This window comes from Typopeltis vanoorti, chromosome 12, assembly GCF_054136105.1.
Source record: "Typopeltis vanoorti isolate ZY-2024b chromosome 12, IOZ_Tvanoo_1.0, whole genome shotgun sequence".
NCBI lineage: Eukaryota > Metazoa > Arthropoda > Arachnida > Uropygi > Thelyphonidae > Typopeltis > Typopeltis vanoorti.
In genome coordinates, this window is record NC_143560.1 from 103,807,328 (window position 1) to 103,824,029 (window position 16,702).

The window sequence follows — 16,702 nt, forward strand, 5'->3', positions numbered from 1 at the left end:
ACCACAAGATAAAACAATTCTAAACAGACTTACTGGGGCTGTGAGAGATGCACTCAAGACTCAGGGAGACCATCTATTGAAAGAAAGGTTAGCTCTATCTCACCTACTGATCACTCTGTCTGGAAATTACTAAGAAATATCAAATACAAAGGCAAATCTCTTCCCCCAATACTCTCTGACCAGGGCCTTGTACACACTGATGCAGACAAGATGGAGGCCATGGCAAGAAATCTGGAAGAGCAGCGCAAACCTGCATATGGAAATCTAGACTTCAATCACATATACAAAATTCAGACAGGTCAGACCTTCACTCAAACTTCCTGATACCAGTACTGACCACATTGTACCCACATCACCCAGTGAAACATATAATATCATTAAACACTTAAAAGAACAAAAAAGTTCCTGGACCAGACGGCATTTCAAACAGGGTGATCAAGCTGTTGCCTTGAAAAGCTGTAGTGCACCTGACCATTATAATAAATGCAATCCTAAGATTTCACTATTTTCCTTCCACCTGGAAACTGGCTGATGTAATCCCTATACATAAGCAACGCAAGAACCCACACCTACTGCAAAATTATCATCCAATCAGTCTTATCTCCAACCTGGGTAAGGTTGCAGAGAAGGTCATCCTCTCATGACTCCAAACCTCAGTAAACGACCTAAACATCCTCCCTAAAGAACAGTTTTCGGCAACACCATAGTACTACCCAGCAAATCCACAGATTTGTGGAATACATCACCACCAGCTATAACTGGTGCCAGTGCACAGGAGCTGTTTTTCTAGACCTATCCAAAGCATTTGACAAAATCTGGCATTTCGGACTCCTACACAAACTTATCTCAGCCGGTATCTCACTAAAAATGGTTCATCTAATCTGTTCATATCTTCAGAATAGATCAATACAAGTCAAAATCAATGGTTCTACCCAGTGGTGAGCTATGGAAATTTTAACAAAGGGATCGTATAGCAAAAAAAAAAAAAGCCGTATTTCATACAAAAACGTTTATTAATACAGCTTCTGTACAAATGCCAATCAAAAAGTATGAAGGGACAACCTGTAAAGGCTATCATTTTTAAACCAAGATTTCACGATCTAAACACGAAGTATTTGCACACAATCATCTGTTAATTTATCTTACATAAGAAAAATATTTTTTTACTATCAAAATATAATAAGAATAAAATCTTTTATAATCACACATATGAAATAGTTTGCATTTTTTTTACACAAATAAATTTCTTGTTTGCGATAAAGTTTTCATGACAAACAATCTATAAATAATAAATAAATATTATCTAAGCACAATAATACTGAAGTACATTATAATTCTGTTTGTTTTTATACTTCAAGTGATAATCAACGGTACCAATCAAGGGGCATTATTTTATAGTACTTAAAATCACAATTAATGCAATTCAATAATGAAGCAAAAGAAACTGAAATGAAGAAAATAATTAGTAGGATGATTCTTTGAGTCTACTACTGTTCAATATTTTAATGGATGAAATAACCAAAAATAAAAAATAAAAATAAATAAAAGTTAAATGGAGTACTAATATAGTAAATCCAAGCAAATATAATGAATTTGAGAAGATAATTTATAAAGAGAAGTATTTCATTTTCAACAAAAATAGAATAGCAAAAAACATTTGTGATCAGTAGGTAAACAATCCGTCATAGTTAAAAATAAACAGAGACTGTTCCTATATACAGGAAAAGTCACTGATTCAGGCAAACAAGATGTCTAGACAGAACAAGAGGACAAAATAAAATTTATATTGTTAACTAAGACAAATACACACACAGACACAGATTGGAAAAGGCCAAGTTCAGTGCTAGTCATGACAAGAGGAATCTTTATATTAGTTTTTTTGCCAACCTGGTTGGCCAAGTGGTTAGCATATTCCTCCTCCAGCCAAAAGGCTGTGGGTTCGAATCCAGCCCACGGCTGGATTCAAAAGATTGTCTGTGACAATACTAGTGGTGGAAAGCGATAGATATTGTTGGTATAGTTGGTAGAGACAAAGATGTAGAGTAGGTGCCTTCCCCTCAATGAGTCTTTAGACTCCCTGGAGGTATCATGTAATAATAATAAAATTCTAACAAAGCCAAGTTTAATTTATGTATCTAAAACAAGAGTTGAAACAGTTAAGACAAGTAAATATGATTACATAAATGGAAACATTTGTGGGAGAAGTGCAATTTCATAAGATCAGAAATTAAGAGAAAAAAAGTATCTAGATCTCTATAGATATTTCCATAGGTGCAAAACCTTCAGCAGAATATTCATCCATCATGCTCTTCCCCATTTCTGCTAAATCTACATTAACATGAACAATATCCTTTTTACAGCTTAAATTACCAATTCACTGAACTTGCTCTTCCATCTTTCATTTAAATTATTTTGGTTCCAAAGACTATAGCTTCTAACTCTTTCAAAAAGAATATCAACAGATTACTTTTCTCTTGCCTCCTACTGACACACAGCATTGATTTGCTAAGGGTCTTGTAGCCTCTCGTGTGTGTGTGTGTGTGTGTGTGTGTGTGTGTGTGTGTGTGTGTGTGGAGTGATACAACAAAACTGGCTTCACAAACTGGAACAAATGTAAAAGGTATTTGCTATCAGCAATGACCTTTCATAAATTGTTCTACTAGTTCACAGAATATAAGATAAAACTTCTTTCACCCTCCCAGAACCCTTGTTCTTAAATAGTGATAACTCAAACCATAACTTTTTCCAAGTATCTTTGCTATAGGACATCATTTACCCAGTCACTTAGTCCCGTGTACTGACATACTGACAACAGTACCAAAAAGAATGACCTCTGCAATTTCTATTCTCCCCTTTACTTGGGTTGATTACTGTTTTTGCACTTCTAATCCAAATACCTGCTCCAACTAAACTAAAATTACAATATGATATTACAATAGTACCATACAGATGGTACTATTGTAATATCACCATAAGACAGATCTCCCCTCCAAGCGTAATTCTTCTCCTCAACTCCTAAATAGATAAGGCAAAGCACCTCCACATTACTAAGAACAGCTCATTGTATGCCTCCTCTGGTGTTTCAGAAAAGATATCAGAATACTGAACAGTTTGAATACCAACAAATTTTCTGGATGATCGTACCCTCATAACTATACTTAAAACATCTTTTAATTTTTCACATACATCTGAATTCTGTCCTATAGCAAGGAAATAAACCAACATTCAAACACAATCCCAGAGAAGGGAAATGGTAAAGCAATCATTATGCTATCTTCCCATTTCACCTACTCACTTCTCTCAAAAATAATGTTAACAGATTTTCACCATCTGGAGGACCCACCAATTAATCAGCAACCATCGATATGATATGTTTCTGTCACTCTTGATCCACAGCAAATCACTTTGCCAATGTCACCCACCTTCAGACACAACTATGGAAAGATCTGGAAAAATTAGAGGTTGCTCTTGAAATTTCCAGAGCATTTTGATTGAGTATGGTACAAACAATTACTTACCAAACTACCACTTTATGGTTTAATGGCCATTCTTTACAAAGCAACTGTCAATTTCAAGGTAAATTATAGTTGAAAAAGGTATTGTTTAATTCTGTACCCAAGTGTAAACAAACAAAGTTTGCATGAAATATCTTCACAACTGGGCTGCTTACATACAGAGGCTGTTGACTTTACATCGATTGTCTTAATATCCCATAAAGCATAGTACACTTCCTTTCAAATGTGTATACTGCAATGCATTATGGAAAGGATCACTCCCAGACCAGTTTTGACCTGTTTTGAGGTCTCATCAGTAAGAGCCAGAATAAGGAATGCAGAAGTCCTATATTTCCCACATACAAGTAAAAGGTGTATTACCTAATTATTCCAATATTCTGAATCAGAAACAGTTCTACTGGTTGTAAAGTAAATTAAAGATGATAAATTTTATTCTTGTTTAATCCTTTACACAAGCATAAGCAAACTTAAAGTGGCATAGTAATTAAAATGCTTCATATGCAAGCTTTGTTTGGACGTGATGTATTTTAAGTATAATTTCTTGTCAATTTCATTTATTACATAACCAAGCAAAAAAAATTCTCCAGTTGCCAACTCCTCTCTGGTCATTCATTATGCATTATGTGGATGACAATCTTCAGATTTTCTCACAGTGCTAGAACTGGTGCTCTGTACATTCACCCACACACCTTTTCTTCCCCATTCATAAATGATATTCTCTCTCTCACTAACCTCAAATTCTATTCACAGTTTTGCTGATAACAGCACTCTTCATTTCTTTGTTCTTTTTGAATTTGACATACCTTGCAGTGCTCATATATCCCAAGCTATACATAAAAGACTGCCTTCAAAAAATGTTGGGTGAAGTTACACAAGGTTCTGTCCCCGGACTGATATTATTTTATCTGTGTATTAATGATATATATCATGAATAATCTGAAGGGAGAATATCCAATTTTTAAAATGTTCAAGAAGACCATTCTTCTTGAACATTTAAAAAATTCATGGCATCCATTCTTCCCTCTCTCCAATATTAGTATGTTGGAGAGAGGGAAGAATGGATGCTAATTCAGTGTGCTGTTAGGTATATTATTTTATATTTTAAACTGAAAGATTAACAATCCCACATATACCATATAAAATGTATAGCATGAAGATGAAACCAGTGATAAAAGGATGAAGCAAGACAGACTGGTGTTCTAAAAACATAATAGAGAGAGAGAACATTACTAAAATAATTACCAGGTACGTGGATAGGGCAGTTACTGTTGATTAACCAGCCCACACTAACCATACAGATTTGGTGTGTGGTAGAAAAGAAATAGCAGAATCATCTCTACTGTTGTTTTGTTTTTCTTTAAGGAAAATAAAGAAACAGTAGAGATGATTCTTAGATCAGATAAGTAACCAAGACATTATGGCTGCAAAATACCGAATATGATAATTGCTTAAGATGCTAGTTTCTGAATATTTATATGCTAGTTTCTAATTTTTATATGACAGTACCCACATAGCCTAGAAACATTTGTACTGTGCCTCTTTCCCTTGATAATTTTTATAAATAACTACCATAAGTACTTTATGAATCGATTTAATCAAATTTGATTACTAAGATTTTACAAAGCTATATTCATAAAAATTAATGTTTCAAATAAGAAAATACTGTAATTAAAGCAATTAATTACAGTATTAATTAACCAGCATAAGCAAAACTTAAAATTAAAACTTAAAACCATTGTAACTACCAAGATTTATAATCATTTTTTGATATGTTCAAGAAGTATACAGGACAAAATGACAGTCCTACACAAAATTAAGTTTAAATTATTGCATTTGTAATTTATATTCTTTAATAAGTACTAACATATAGTGTGATGACCTAAAACTTCTCATACTGTATTTTCCTAACTTGCCAATTTACACAAACCTTAGTGTCATCCTGAGCTGTCATATAATTGAAGTTGTTACTTGGATATTCTCTCCACTACAGGGTCATGTCCCAGATTTTGAAACCAACTAAATTTGATGTTAGTCTAGTAAACAGCAAGAAAATAAATGGTGAAGAATCTTTTAATATAATTAAAAGGCAAAATCATGACATTCCTGAAAGTTGAGTAAAAGCATGGCCAGCAAAAAAGATTGAAGAACATATACCACTACTTAATGAATTGCAGGTGAAGGAGTATTAATGAAAAGGGCTGACATTAGTTAGATTATTGGCTGAACTAAGGCTGCAACGAAAAGTATTATATCAACTGTGTGTTCACCGCCTAGTCTGCCAGTTTTGTAGGTTAAAAAAATCCATTTCTGGGAAGGAAGATACTGCTATCTGCAGATGAGACTAACTCCCCTTCAGTTGGAGAGTTCTTATAAAAGTTCCTCTTATCCTGGATAGGGCTCAAATTTAGGTCTTTCCAACCAAAAGGTGACACCATTCTCGATTACAGAAAAGAGGGCATTAGTGTAATGGATGAATTTAACTCATAAGTACTAACCTATAGTCTCCATGTAATGTATATTTCAAATCACTTGGAGGCATTATGTAATATTTCAATTTCATTTTATAATCATGCACTGCCACTCTCAGTAACTTCAAGTTGGATGATTGCCACTCGATCAGCACAATGGTATTAATGTTGCATCACTAAGACACGTTGAATTCATAGTGAAGAATTTAAGGAGACACAACACATGTTAGAATAATTACTTTACTTATCATTAAGAAAATAACATTCAACGTTTCAACCTCTGTATTGAGGTCGTCATCATCATCAGGAAAACGTACACATGTACAGGATACGAGCTAAATGACACTATGCTACACAAAAGTAAGATGAATCTAAATGTTTGTTAATCATTTACCCTGACCTCTGGTGGAAAAAAAAAAAAGGCATAACTACATTAAACAATTTCTAAAGTCCTCTTGTATTAAGATTTTCTTCTGTTTGTAGTGTTCTGGATGCTAAACGGGTTGAAGATGGGTCCTCCAAATTCTTGGAATAATTAATCCATCATTCTTGTCTATCTGCATGATGTTTCAGCATTTCGTTAAAACCTCGAATGATAAGTAATTATTCTAAAACGTACGTTGTGTCTCCATAAATTCTTCACTATGAATGCTGACAGCCGTGTAACAGGAAAAGAAAGGAAGATATGTAGAAGTCTGCGCAGAGATACACTGACTCCACATTAGAATTTACACTGTACTTTTTCTGAAGTGAAATGTTTCTTTTTGATGTGTATTACATCTCTAGGCAGGTATATTAGAGGAGAGATCACACCATGATAAATAATAACATCTCCACTCTAAAATTATGCCTTCTCTTAAATCTTAAGTACTAACCTGGAGGGAAGAATTACAGGCACAATATTGTCTGTATAACTGAACGTTAGTGGCTTGTTCTGTTCACTTAAGTACTTAAGAAAGGGTATCATGAACAAATAATATATACCGATATTTTAATTACTGCAACAAAATAACATTTAATACCCACGTTTACACATAGAACGTGCTGAGATCATGAGAGATCTATTAGCTATCTTCATTGCATGTTTTGCTGCAAGAATTGATGGGACAGCCATAATTATAATGTGGTATTTTAACGCCGCGTAATAATCACGAAAAATATTAAGCCTCCTCTTTACACTAAAATGCAACGAGCGCAGTACACCACCTTGATTTGTCCCAAGTAGGGTTCCGAAGTACCGTACTTTTCAGGATGTGACGTCACTGATTTTCATCGAGTTATAATTTTTTAAAAATTAAGTATTATTATCCTGTTGAAGTTCAAATAATCACAGAAAGATGCAAAGTTTATTTATTTACGTTTTAAAATATATAAAATATGAAATCGTTTTTAAAGGCCCGTGTTGATAATGAAGCGACATCACTCGGCTGAATATACAAATTTAGCGAGAAAAACGAGTAGGGAAGTGAAACTGTGTCGAACAATATTTATATCGATTATGGAATTTGGTTTATGTTGTTAAATTAAAATTTTTAACTTTTAATTTGCCAACATTTCCCTGTTAAGGATGGATTCCTCGATGGCTCAAAAAACGTGGGAAATGGCAAATAACATTGAAAGTTCCCACAGTGTGGATGAAATGTATAAATACAATCGAAAACAGCAACAAGACATTTTAACAGCTAAGCCTTGGGAGAAGGAGTAGGTTGAAAAAGGTTTTGACAGTGAACTATAAAATATGTTATTTATAATTTTTGAAACCTGCATGACTAATATAAAATAGTAATTCGTTATGCAGGTTTCAAAAATCCCTGGAATTACAGGTTCAAAAATTCAAGTGCGTATATGTTATCATTGGTTTTATTTTATTATATTAAGACAATTCCAGCTTGAGAAAAATGTTCTTATGTAGCTCCATTGCAAAATGCAGAATATTTATTTAGTTTTAAACTCAGTAGAACTGGGTTGTGAATTCTCAGGAATGAACACCGCAAAGTTATCATGAAGAATATTACGTTCACTTGACAATCCTCTTATGAAGGACTTTTAATAGCAATGAGATTTTTCTAACACTGATATGTCTGGTAAATCAAAAACAAGTCTACCATAAAGCAATTGCAGTTAATTGACATAATATACATTGTTCATAGCCTTAGTTTCTTTTATCACGAAATTGAAACAGACTATTATCTGTTACCCTATATAAATTCTTTATAGTATCTGAAGCTGATATATTGAATGGTTTAATTGTATCATGAGTTATTTTGAGAATGCACTGTTAGGTCCTGAGCACATGCTCTCTTAGTACTGTGGTGTTTATTGGAAGTATACATTATACAAGAGAAAAATGAGGAAACATGGCTAGCACACTAGTACTATAATTAAAGTTCTCCAGAAGCTCATGCATAGTTTACCAACAGTCAGAGTAGATGTCTAAGTAAAGGTTCATGACCTCTAATGGTCTCTCCCTTTCAACCTGTTGTTTAGCAAAGTTACCGACAATCAACATGACACATCCATATAGAAGATCGAAACCCTTATAAATTTGTAAGAATTGCTTAGATGGTTTGAATGTAACTTTACTTTTGTGTAGATAGATATTCATTTATTAAAAGAAAAGGAAAAAAAACTGAGTGACACGTGAGCATTTTCACTATCAGTTTATCCTTCTTGAAAACAATTAAGAGACGGAAATGTCAAACCAGTATTTATTGTATAGCTTTTATGGCAAACAGAGTAAAAAAAATTTTTTTTTTAAAGAAAAATAGAATTGGAAAAGCATTGTATTGTTGATGTAGGATTTTAGAAGTTTGTGGAAACAACAACAAAACTTTTAATATAAACAAAATGAAATCATGTTTAGAGAAGAATTATTATTATTTTTTTTATTATTATTAGACACCTCCAGGCAGTCGTCCATTTAATTTTTGAGGGAGGGCACCTGCTCTACAGCTCTCTCTCTAAAACCTGTAGTAGGTATGCAGAGATGACAGGGAGAAATACTGATGAGTGAAGTTTTTTTTAAAAAAAAAAAAAAAAGAATAAACACTACATGATAAATATTTTTTACCATTATTTTTTATCCTTCACATATAAAAATGTGAAGTGTGTATAAATATTAGATGATGACTTTAATATGAAAGTAAAGATCAGTATTTGTTAAATTTGAATTTAAAGCTGTTTATTCAAAAAACTAATTTGATAAGTTAAAATTCACAGTGATTTATTTATCAGTTTTTTTTTCTATCTTTTATGTGGTTTTATGCAAAAAAGCCACATATAAATCAAATTGTTCTAATTTCATATGTATAGGAATAGCTAAAACTAGTAGTACAGCATCTGCAACAATAACTAATTTTTTGCAGGTTGGCACTACTAATCACTAAAAGTGCATGCAGATGCACTTTTAGTGATTAGACAGGTGTTGTCCTGCAAAAAAATGGGTCTTAATTATTTTGTGGAGAAAAAATGCAAACTGTTGGATGCATTGAAAAGAAAAGAAGCATAAGATATATATATATAAATATGAATTATTATTATTAAACCTCCATGGAATCAAGAGACTCATCACAGGATGTCCCACTGTTACACGCACAGTTTATCATACTGTGCCTTAAATATGTTCACCATCTCAGAGTTCACCACACTCTTGGGCAGTGCATTCCAATCATTCACCACTCTCTATGCAAAAAAACCTGCTCCTCGCCCTCTTGTTCTCTCACCAATTTATGCAAAACCTTCCCCACATTAATCTGGTAATAACCTCATCAGTTTATGTCTTGATCATATCCCTCTTCTCTTCCTACCTGCCAATTTCTGCAAATTGCATTTTGTCAATCTATTTTCATACTCAACATTTCAGAGACCAGAAACCACTTAGAAACCACTTTTTCAGTACATCTTTTTGGAAACTGAGCGACCAAATCTGTGCACAGTAATTCATATGTGACCTGATCCAAGCTTTATACAAGGAAACCATAACATCTTACTTCTACAAGTCAGTGCCCTCTGCATCATTCCATTATCCACTATACTGTTCTCACAATTTTAGCAATATGTCTGCAAAATTTTAGGTCCTTATCCACAATCACTCCCAGATCTCTCATCTCCTCTACCTCTTCCAAGATATTTCCACCAACTGTGTACTCAACATTCCACCTCTGCTTCCCAAATGTCAAAACTTCACATTTCACAACATTGAACTGGCATCCCACTCCTGTGCCTATTCGCTCAGTCTATTGGAGTCTTTCTTGTAAGACCACAACATCTGCTCTACTCCTCATAGTTCATCCCTTTGCATCATCTGCAAACAATTGCATATCACTGTTCAGACCTCTCTCAATGTCATTTACATACAAATTGAACAGTAATGGATCTAAAACAGATCCTTGGAGTACACCACTAGTAACTTTCCTTCTCTGGGATTCTCCATAGACAACTCATACCTATCAGACAGCCAATCTCTAATCCAACGAACTAGTCTACTGTTTAGCCCCATCCATTCCAATTTAATTACCATCTCATCATGTGGAAATTTATCAAAGGTCTTTGCAAAATTTAAATATTCCACAGTTATGTATCACCCTTATCCAATGCATTTTGTCACCTTATTATAAGTAAGCAAGCAGATTGTTAAAACACTATCTTCCTTTAACAAACCCATGCTGGCCACCAAAGAGTACTTATCTATTGTCAACCCAATTCTGAATCTTGGTCCTAACTAACCTCTTTAGCACTTTAACCAGAACTCCAGACACACAGACTGGCCTATAATTAAAAGTCATAGTCTTATCACCTCCCTTATGAATTGGAACAATATTATCCTCTTTCCACTCCTTTGGGACTTGACCCAGTGAGAGACTCATGTTGAAAAAATATGCAAAAGCTGTTATCTCTCTGGCACATTCCCTCAAAACACGTGGTGAAATAGCATCAAGGTCTTATTTACATCGTCTATTCAATTCCTCATATACCTCCTGTTCGCTTACTAACAGTCCCTCCTCCTTCTTTTCCACTGCTTTCAAGTTCTGCATGATGTCACATTCACAAGAATGAAATACCTTTATAAATTGCTCATTAAATACCTCAACTATATCCTCTGCAGCGATTATCATTCCTCCATTTTCACCAATCAATGCCATCCTTCCATAATTATTCTTTTTTCTATAATGGCCACATATCAAAAAAATTCCCTAAGATTTTTTGTAGGTGCATTAGCTAACTGCTGCTCATACTGCACTTTTGCTACCCTTATCAAGCGAGTCGCCTTCCTCGCTTGCTCTTTGTACTTCTCATGCAACTGATTGTTATAAATACTCTTCCATATACCTTACTTCTTGATTACCTAGTAGAGTGTGTAAGCCATGATTACTAAGCATGATCTGGTCACTGACATTTGAAGGGCAGTAACAAAAACTATAGTACCATGGAATGCTGGTTATAAGGATAGACTGAGGGTTTGTAATCTGCAAAGTTTGGCAGATAAAAGATGAAGAGGGTGATATAGCTGATGAGATATTTCTATAGTAGAAAAGGAGGAAGGAGTGAGAGACCATCCCTGCTAGAAATTGCATAAGAGAGTACTGAATAATAGAGTGAAATGTAGTTTATTTTTTTATTTATATTTTATTTTATTATTTTTTATTTTTGTAGAGGGAGTGGGTGCATAGAACATATTGTTTGTGAGGATAGTAGAGTGTGCAGACAGTACATACAGTTTATGGAGTGGCATGATAGACATCATGACCGAAGTTAGCATCTAATAATGAGTTGAATAACTTCATAGAAGTCCTGAATAATAAGGATTTTTTTTCATGATAATTTAAAAAAAAATAGCAAAGCTGTTTACATTCATAGAGACTTGAAATATAATAGACGGAGATGTGAGGTCAGTCAGCAAGGAGTGGTTAAATTCCAAAATATAAAGAATAGGTTATATATATATATATATATATATATATATATATATACTATATGCATGTGTTTATTGTATATTAGACTAGCTGAGTAAGAATTTGTAGAATACCTTGAAATGACATTCAGATTTGTAGTGTTAATAACAGTTATAAATTAGAAATAATTAGTGAGCAGAAGCATGGTCTGCAAAATTCAAGTAAGAAAGGCAGTGTAATATCTGTGCTCCTCTCTTCTGTTCACTTCTCATTCCATCCAAAGTTTACAGAAGTTATGATAATCCCAGAGAAATGAACAAGCATATACTTTGTCTTCTTCAAAAGGAATAAGTGTAGAGAACTTTTTAACTAGAGAGGATTGGTTTCCCTTAGGTCATCTAATTACAAATTATTGTTTATTGTATGCATATTAAGGTACCATACATACTGGGAAAATGCTAAATATATACAAAGCACACTAGGAATTTGCTGAAATTCAGAGGTCGATTGCATTTAGTGTTCCTTATGCAGTTTGTGACAGCTATGTAGCACATGTTGTCATAAGCATGTAATTATCACATGTCCTTACCATTGGTCCACAAGTCATTTAGAAGGGACACTTAGAGCTTTCAATAAAATTATCTTTTTTTTTTCCATAATACTGAAATGAGAAAATATCCCATTTCTATATATCAAATATTAATTATTTAAAGAATAAGCAGTTATTTTTTTAATTATTAAATTATCATCATTCTTAAAATTCACCAGCCTGGTTGACTGAGTAGTTGACATATCTACTCTCCAACCGACAGGTGCTGTCGGTTTGAATCCCGCTATGGGCCTGAATATTTGTTATGGTATTTAGTTGGGAGATGAATTTCATCACCTGGTGTGAGACTACTGCTTGACTTATTGGAGGGCTGAAATGGATTAGAAATTTAGGATTTAGAGACTATATAAAAATAAAAAAAAAGTTATATATATTAATAGAAATAAAAACCTTGGCCCACCCAATATATATATATATATATATATATATATAAGGGCTTAGAGTTAGATAAATCCAGATCCAGTTCCCTGCTCTAGAGGCCAAACATGGTACTTATTCAAGCCACATCAGCCCACTTAAAAAAACAGGGTGGCAGTCTTATTCCGCCCAACAATATCTACTACTACATAAAGACATTTGCAGATACCATGTCTATGGTAGAATTCAAATCCACAGCTGGCATGCATTGCAGAGTGGAGATGCTATTCTGCTAGAAAACAGCCTTCAAAATGGACAAACCGGCCAGAACTCATGCAATTAACAGTATAATGCACTGGTCCCATTTCCTGATTTGCTTCTGCCATAAATCCAGTAGCCAGCAGTGGAGACGCTATCCACTCAGCCAACAATCTGACTAGATCTATGTATGATTCTTCGTTCTCAATGACTTCACGTTTAAACTATTCATCTCATTCAGTGTTCAGATCATGTGTAAGAAAATGACTGCAATTTACTAGATATTTGAAGCCCTTTAATTAATCCTGCATTGATTATGCTCATATTTTATGCTCATAATTATTAACATTTTTAGAATATATCTGTGTATAATTATAATTTTTTTTATTATTTTCAGTCCCCATTATTTTAAAGATATCAAAATATCAGCATTAGCTCTGTTAAAAATGGTAATGCATGCAAGATCAGGTGGAACTCTTGAAGTTATGGGTATGCTTCTAGGAAAAGTTGATGCAAACACCATGATAGCAATGGATTCTTTTGCCTTGCCTGTTGAGGGGACTGAAACAAGGGTAAATGCTCAAGCTCAGGCATATGAGTACATGGCAGCTTATACTGAAAGTGCAAAACATGTAAGTTATAATGAAAAATCTATGAGAAATATAAAAAAAAAAATTAACTAATAATAAAAAAAGTACCTCATAAAAAAATCAAACTGTTATTTAAATTTTGCTGTATTTTTGTAAATACATTTTGTATCTGAATTTATCCTTCTAGATGAGTTTAGCTGGAGATTTTGATTATGAATTACGAGGGATGTCTAGAAAGTAAGTTCCGATGAGCTGTAAGAGAAACAAAAATATGCTTGCAAAAAAAATTTATTGGAAATTAAAGTAGACATCTTTCACTACTTTTCTACATAATTTCTGCCATTATTCAGGCACTTATCATAACGGAGCACCAAGAGTTGTACACCTCTGTCATGGAAGGTTGCCGCCTGTGACACAAACCACGTATTGACTGTTTCTTGGACCTCGTCATCATCTTGAAATTGCCGGCCACCTAGAAAAGATTTCAGATGTTTGAAAGGTGAAAGTCGCTTGGCACGAGGGTAAGACTGTATGGGGGGGGGATTATTCCCATGTGTGGGCGGGCATTATCATGAATCAAAACAACACCCCTGGTAAGCATTTCAGCTGCTTTAATGTTCCTCGCATTCAAGAAACAGATAACTGACCTAATTTCACATGCAGTGGGCGATATTCGATTTTCTTAGACATTATAAACACACACCAAGGGAATAAAAGAAGTGTACACACTGCTAGAATGTCTGAAAATGGCACCAATGCCTTGCTAATGAATCAACAAACTCAGCATGCATGCGCACCATTGCAATCACAGTGCTGCAGTGAAATTATTTAAAAACGGAACTTACTTTCTGGACGTCCCTCATATAATGAGTAAAGTCTCCTCTTAAATAGTTACTCAAGTTATTATGAATCAACTGCACAAAATCTAATTGGACTGTCTTGTGTAATGATAGCTGCAAAGTTTTAGCTAATTCCTTCTATCCTTCATTATGGTAAAAGTATGGAGATATCTGTCATGTTGGAATAATAACTTTAAGATAAAATGAACTTAATTACTTAATGCTTCAACCTTCAGATTAAGATTATCATCCTATGTGTGTGGGCATGTGTGCATGCATATAAATGTTTGCTTACACCTGTATAAAGCATTAAAACAAGAATATAATTTCGTGTCTAATTAAATGTACTTTTTATCAGCTCAGCTAACACCTTTTATTCCCTTACAGGGAATAGGTGAGGCCATTTAACCATATCTAACTTTTTGGAGACTGAGTGAGCAGTTTAGTCTCCACTGGTAGCCAATCAGAGATAGCTGGCCCAAGGCTATCACTAATTTAAGTGACTGTATTGAAGAGATGGCTCAACAAGTGCTGCCATGTCGTGGTTCCTAACCCTAACAGAATATTTTTAATATCTGAAATTGTTTTGGTTCTATGGTCAATTTTCTTGAGTTGATGGAATGAAAAACCGAAGTTTCCAGGAGAAAAAACTTGCTTGCCTGTGCCAGAGATTGACTAACTTGGGAATCAGTTGAAAAAAAGGCTTAGAAAAAGTTCCTCTAGTCAGCGACTAGAATCGAACTAATGGAGCTCTCTCTGCAGTCAGTTTAGCACTGAGGAGTACAAACACCACTTCCACTGAGCTAATACACTTTCTAACCAAGTGGGGGAAAAAATATTTCTTATCCAGAGTATTTTAATAATGTGTAATACACCATTTGGCTGTATGTAGGGAAAATACATGATCTGCATTGATTTAGATTTCAGTATTTCTATGGGTTTAGCTCCTGCTGATGAAACCTCAGTAAAGGTTGAAACCAGTCTAGGTAGTAGCAACCTTTCCCATGATGCATTGCTAGACTACTTTTCGACACTGACCATGAAATATTAACTGCCAAAGTGAAGATAAAATTCAACAAGAAAAGCAATATCAGAAAAGAAGAAAACATCAACCTATCAAAACTAAAAGACAGCTCAAGCAGAAGTAGATTTTTAGAATAGATGTACTTGAAATTAAAACCCTCCATCTTCTAGAACAGCAGAAAATACTGGGAAGAAGGAAAAGAAATGGTGTTATCAATTGCAAAAGACACTCTAGGTACCAAACCCAAAATAAACAAACAGTGGATAACCCAAGAAATCGTAGCTACAATAGAAGAGAAAAGAGAGGCCAAGATACTTGTAAACAATGAAAAGAATAGAGAAAAATACAGAGCACTAAAAAATAAAGTTGACAGCCTATGCAAAAAAGCCAAAGAAAAATGGTTAGAAGAAAAAACTAAGAAATGCCAAGAAGCATACCAACAGAACAACCTAAAAGTCTTCCATGATACTGAATACACAACAAGATGACTGAAACCGGGAATATTGAAGATATAAGAAAAATCTGGTCAAACCATTTTAGACTATCTTCAACAAGGAAACAAAACTACAATGCCAACAATAGAAGAAAATAATGACCACCCAAAAATTTTACAAGATACGCAATAATACAGATGAAAAACAATAAAGCACCAGGCATTGATACTATCCCAACTGAACTGTGGTCATATGGAGGCAGCATATCAATAGAATATTTAACAACCCTATTCAATAAAATACTACAAGCAGGAGAGATCCCAGATGACTGGAGAACTGGAAAGATCATCCCAATATACAACAAAGGAGACAAAAGAGACTCTCAGAGAAATCCTTCTTAAAATTCTACTAGAAAAAGCAATAGACAAATATATAATACAGATATATAATATAATTTCTGATAAAATATTACTCTAAGACAAATGCAATAATTAAAAAGGACACACTCACAACAGAACCCATAGAGATCCAAAAAGGAGTAATGTAAGGATGCTCATTATTCCCATGCCTATTCAACATATATCTAGAAGAAGTTGTAAAGAAGGCAATAGACAATGAGACTGGAATCAATGTCAATGGTTTAAACATAAATAATATCAAATATGCGGATGATCTCGTCCTTATTGCAAGAACCCCAAATGAACTACAAAAGTTGA

The 16,702-nt window shown here is 34.0% G+C and overlaps 2 protein-coding genes across 2 annotated transcripts in view; one reads left to right on the forward strand and one right to left on the reverse strand.

Annotated features, from left to right (window-relative positions):
* Positions 1-7,215, reverse strand: part of LOC150101089 (cytochrome c oxidase subunit 5B, mitochondrial-like) — a 67,892-nt gene extending 60,677 nt beyond the window's left edge. The window contains exon 1 of the mRNA XM_090402082.1: positions 7,010-7,215. Within this exon, the coding sequence (XP_090258208.1) occupies positions 7,010-7,097 (88 nt within the window). The 5' untranslated portion in view covers positions 7,098-7,215. The remainder of the gene's footprint in view (positions 1-7,009) is intronic.
* A 193-nt stretch (positions 7,216-7,408) lies between these two features.
* The window catches only part of CSN5 (COP9 signalosome subunit 5), a 34,578-nt gene continuing 25,284 nt past the window's right edge, over positions 7,409-16,702 (forward strand). The window contains exons 1-2 of the mRNA XM_090402081.1: positions 7,409-7,684; positions 13,497-13,731. Coding sequence (XP_090258207.1) covers positions 7,551-7,684; positions 13,497-13,731 — 369 coding nt within the window. The 5' untranslated portion in view covers positions 7,409-7,550. The remainder of the gene's footprint in view (positions 7,685-13,496; positions 13,732-16,702) is intronic.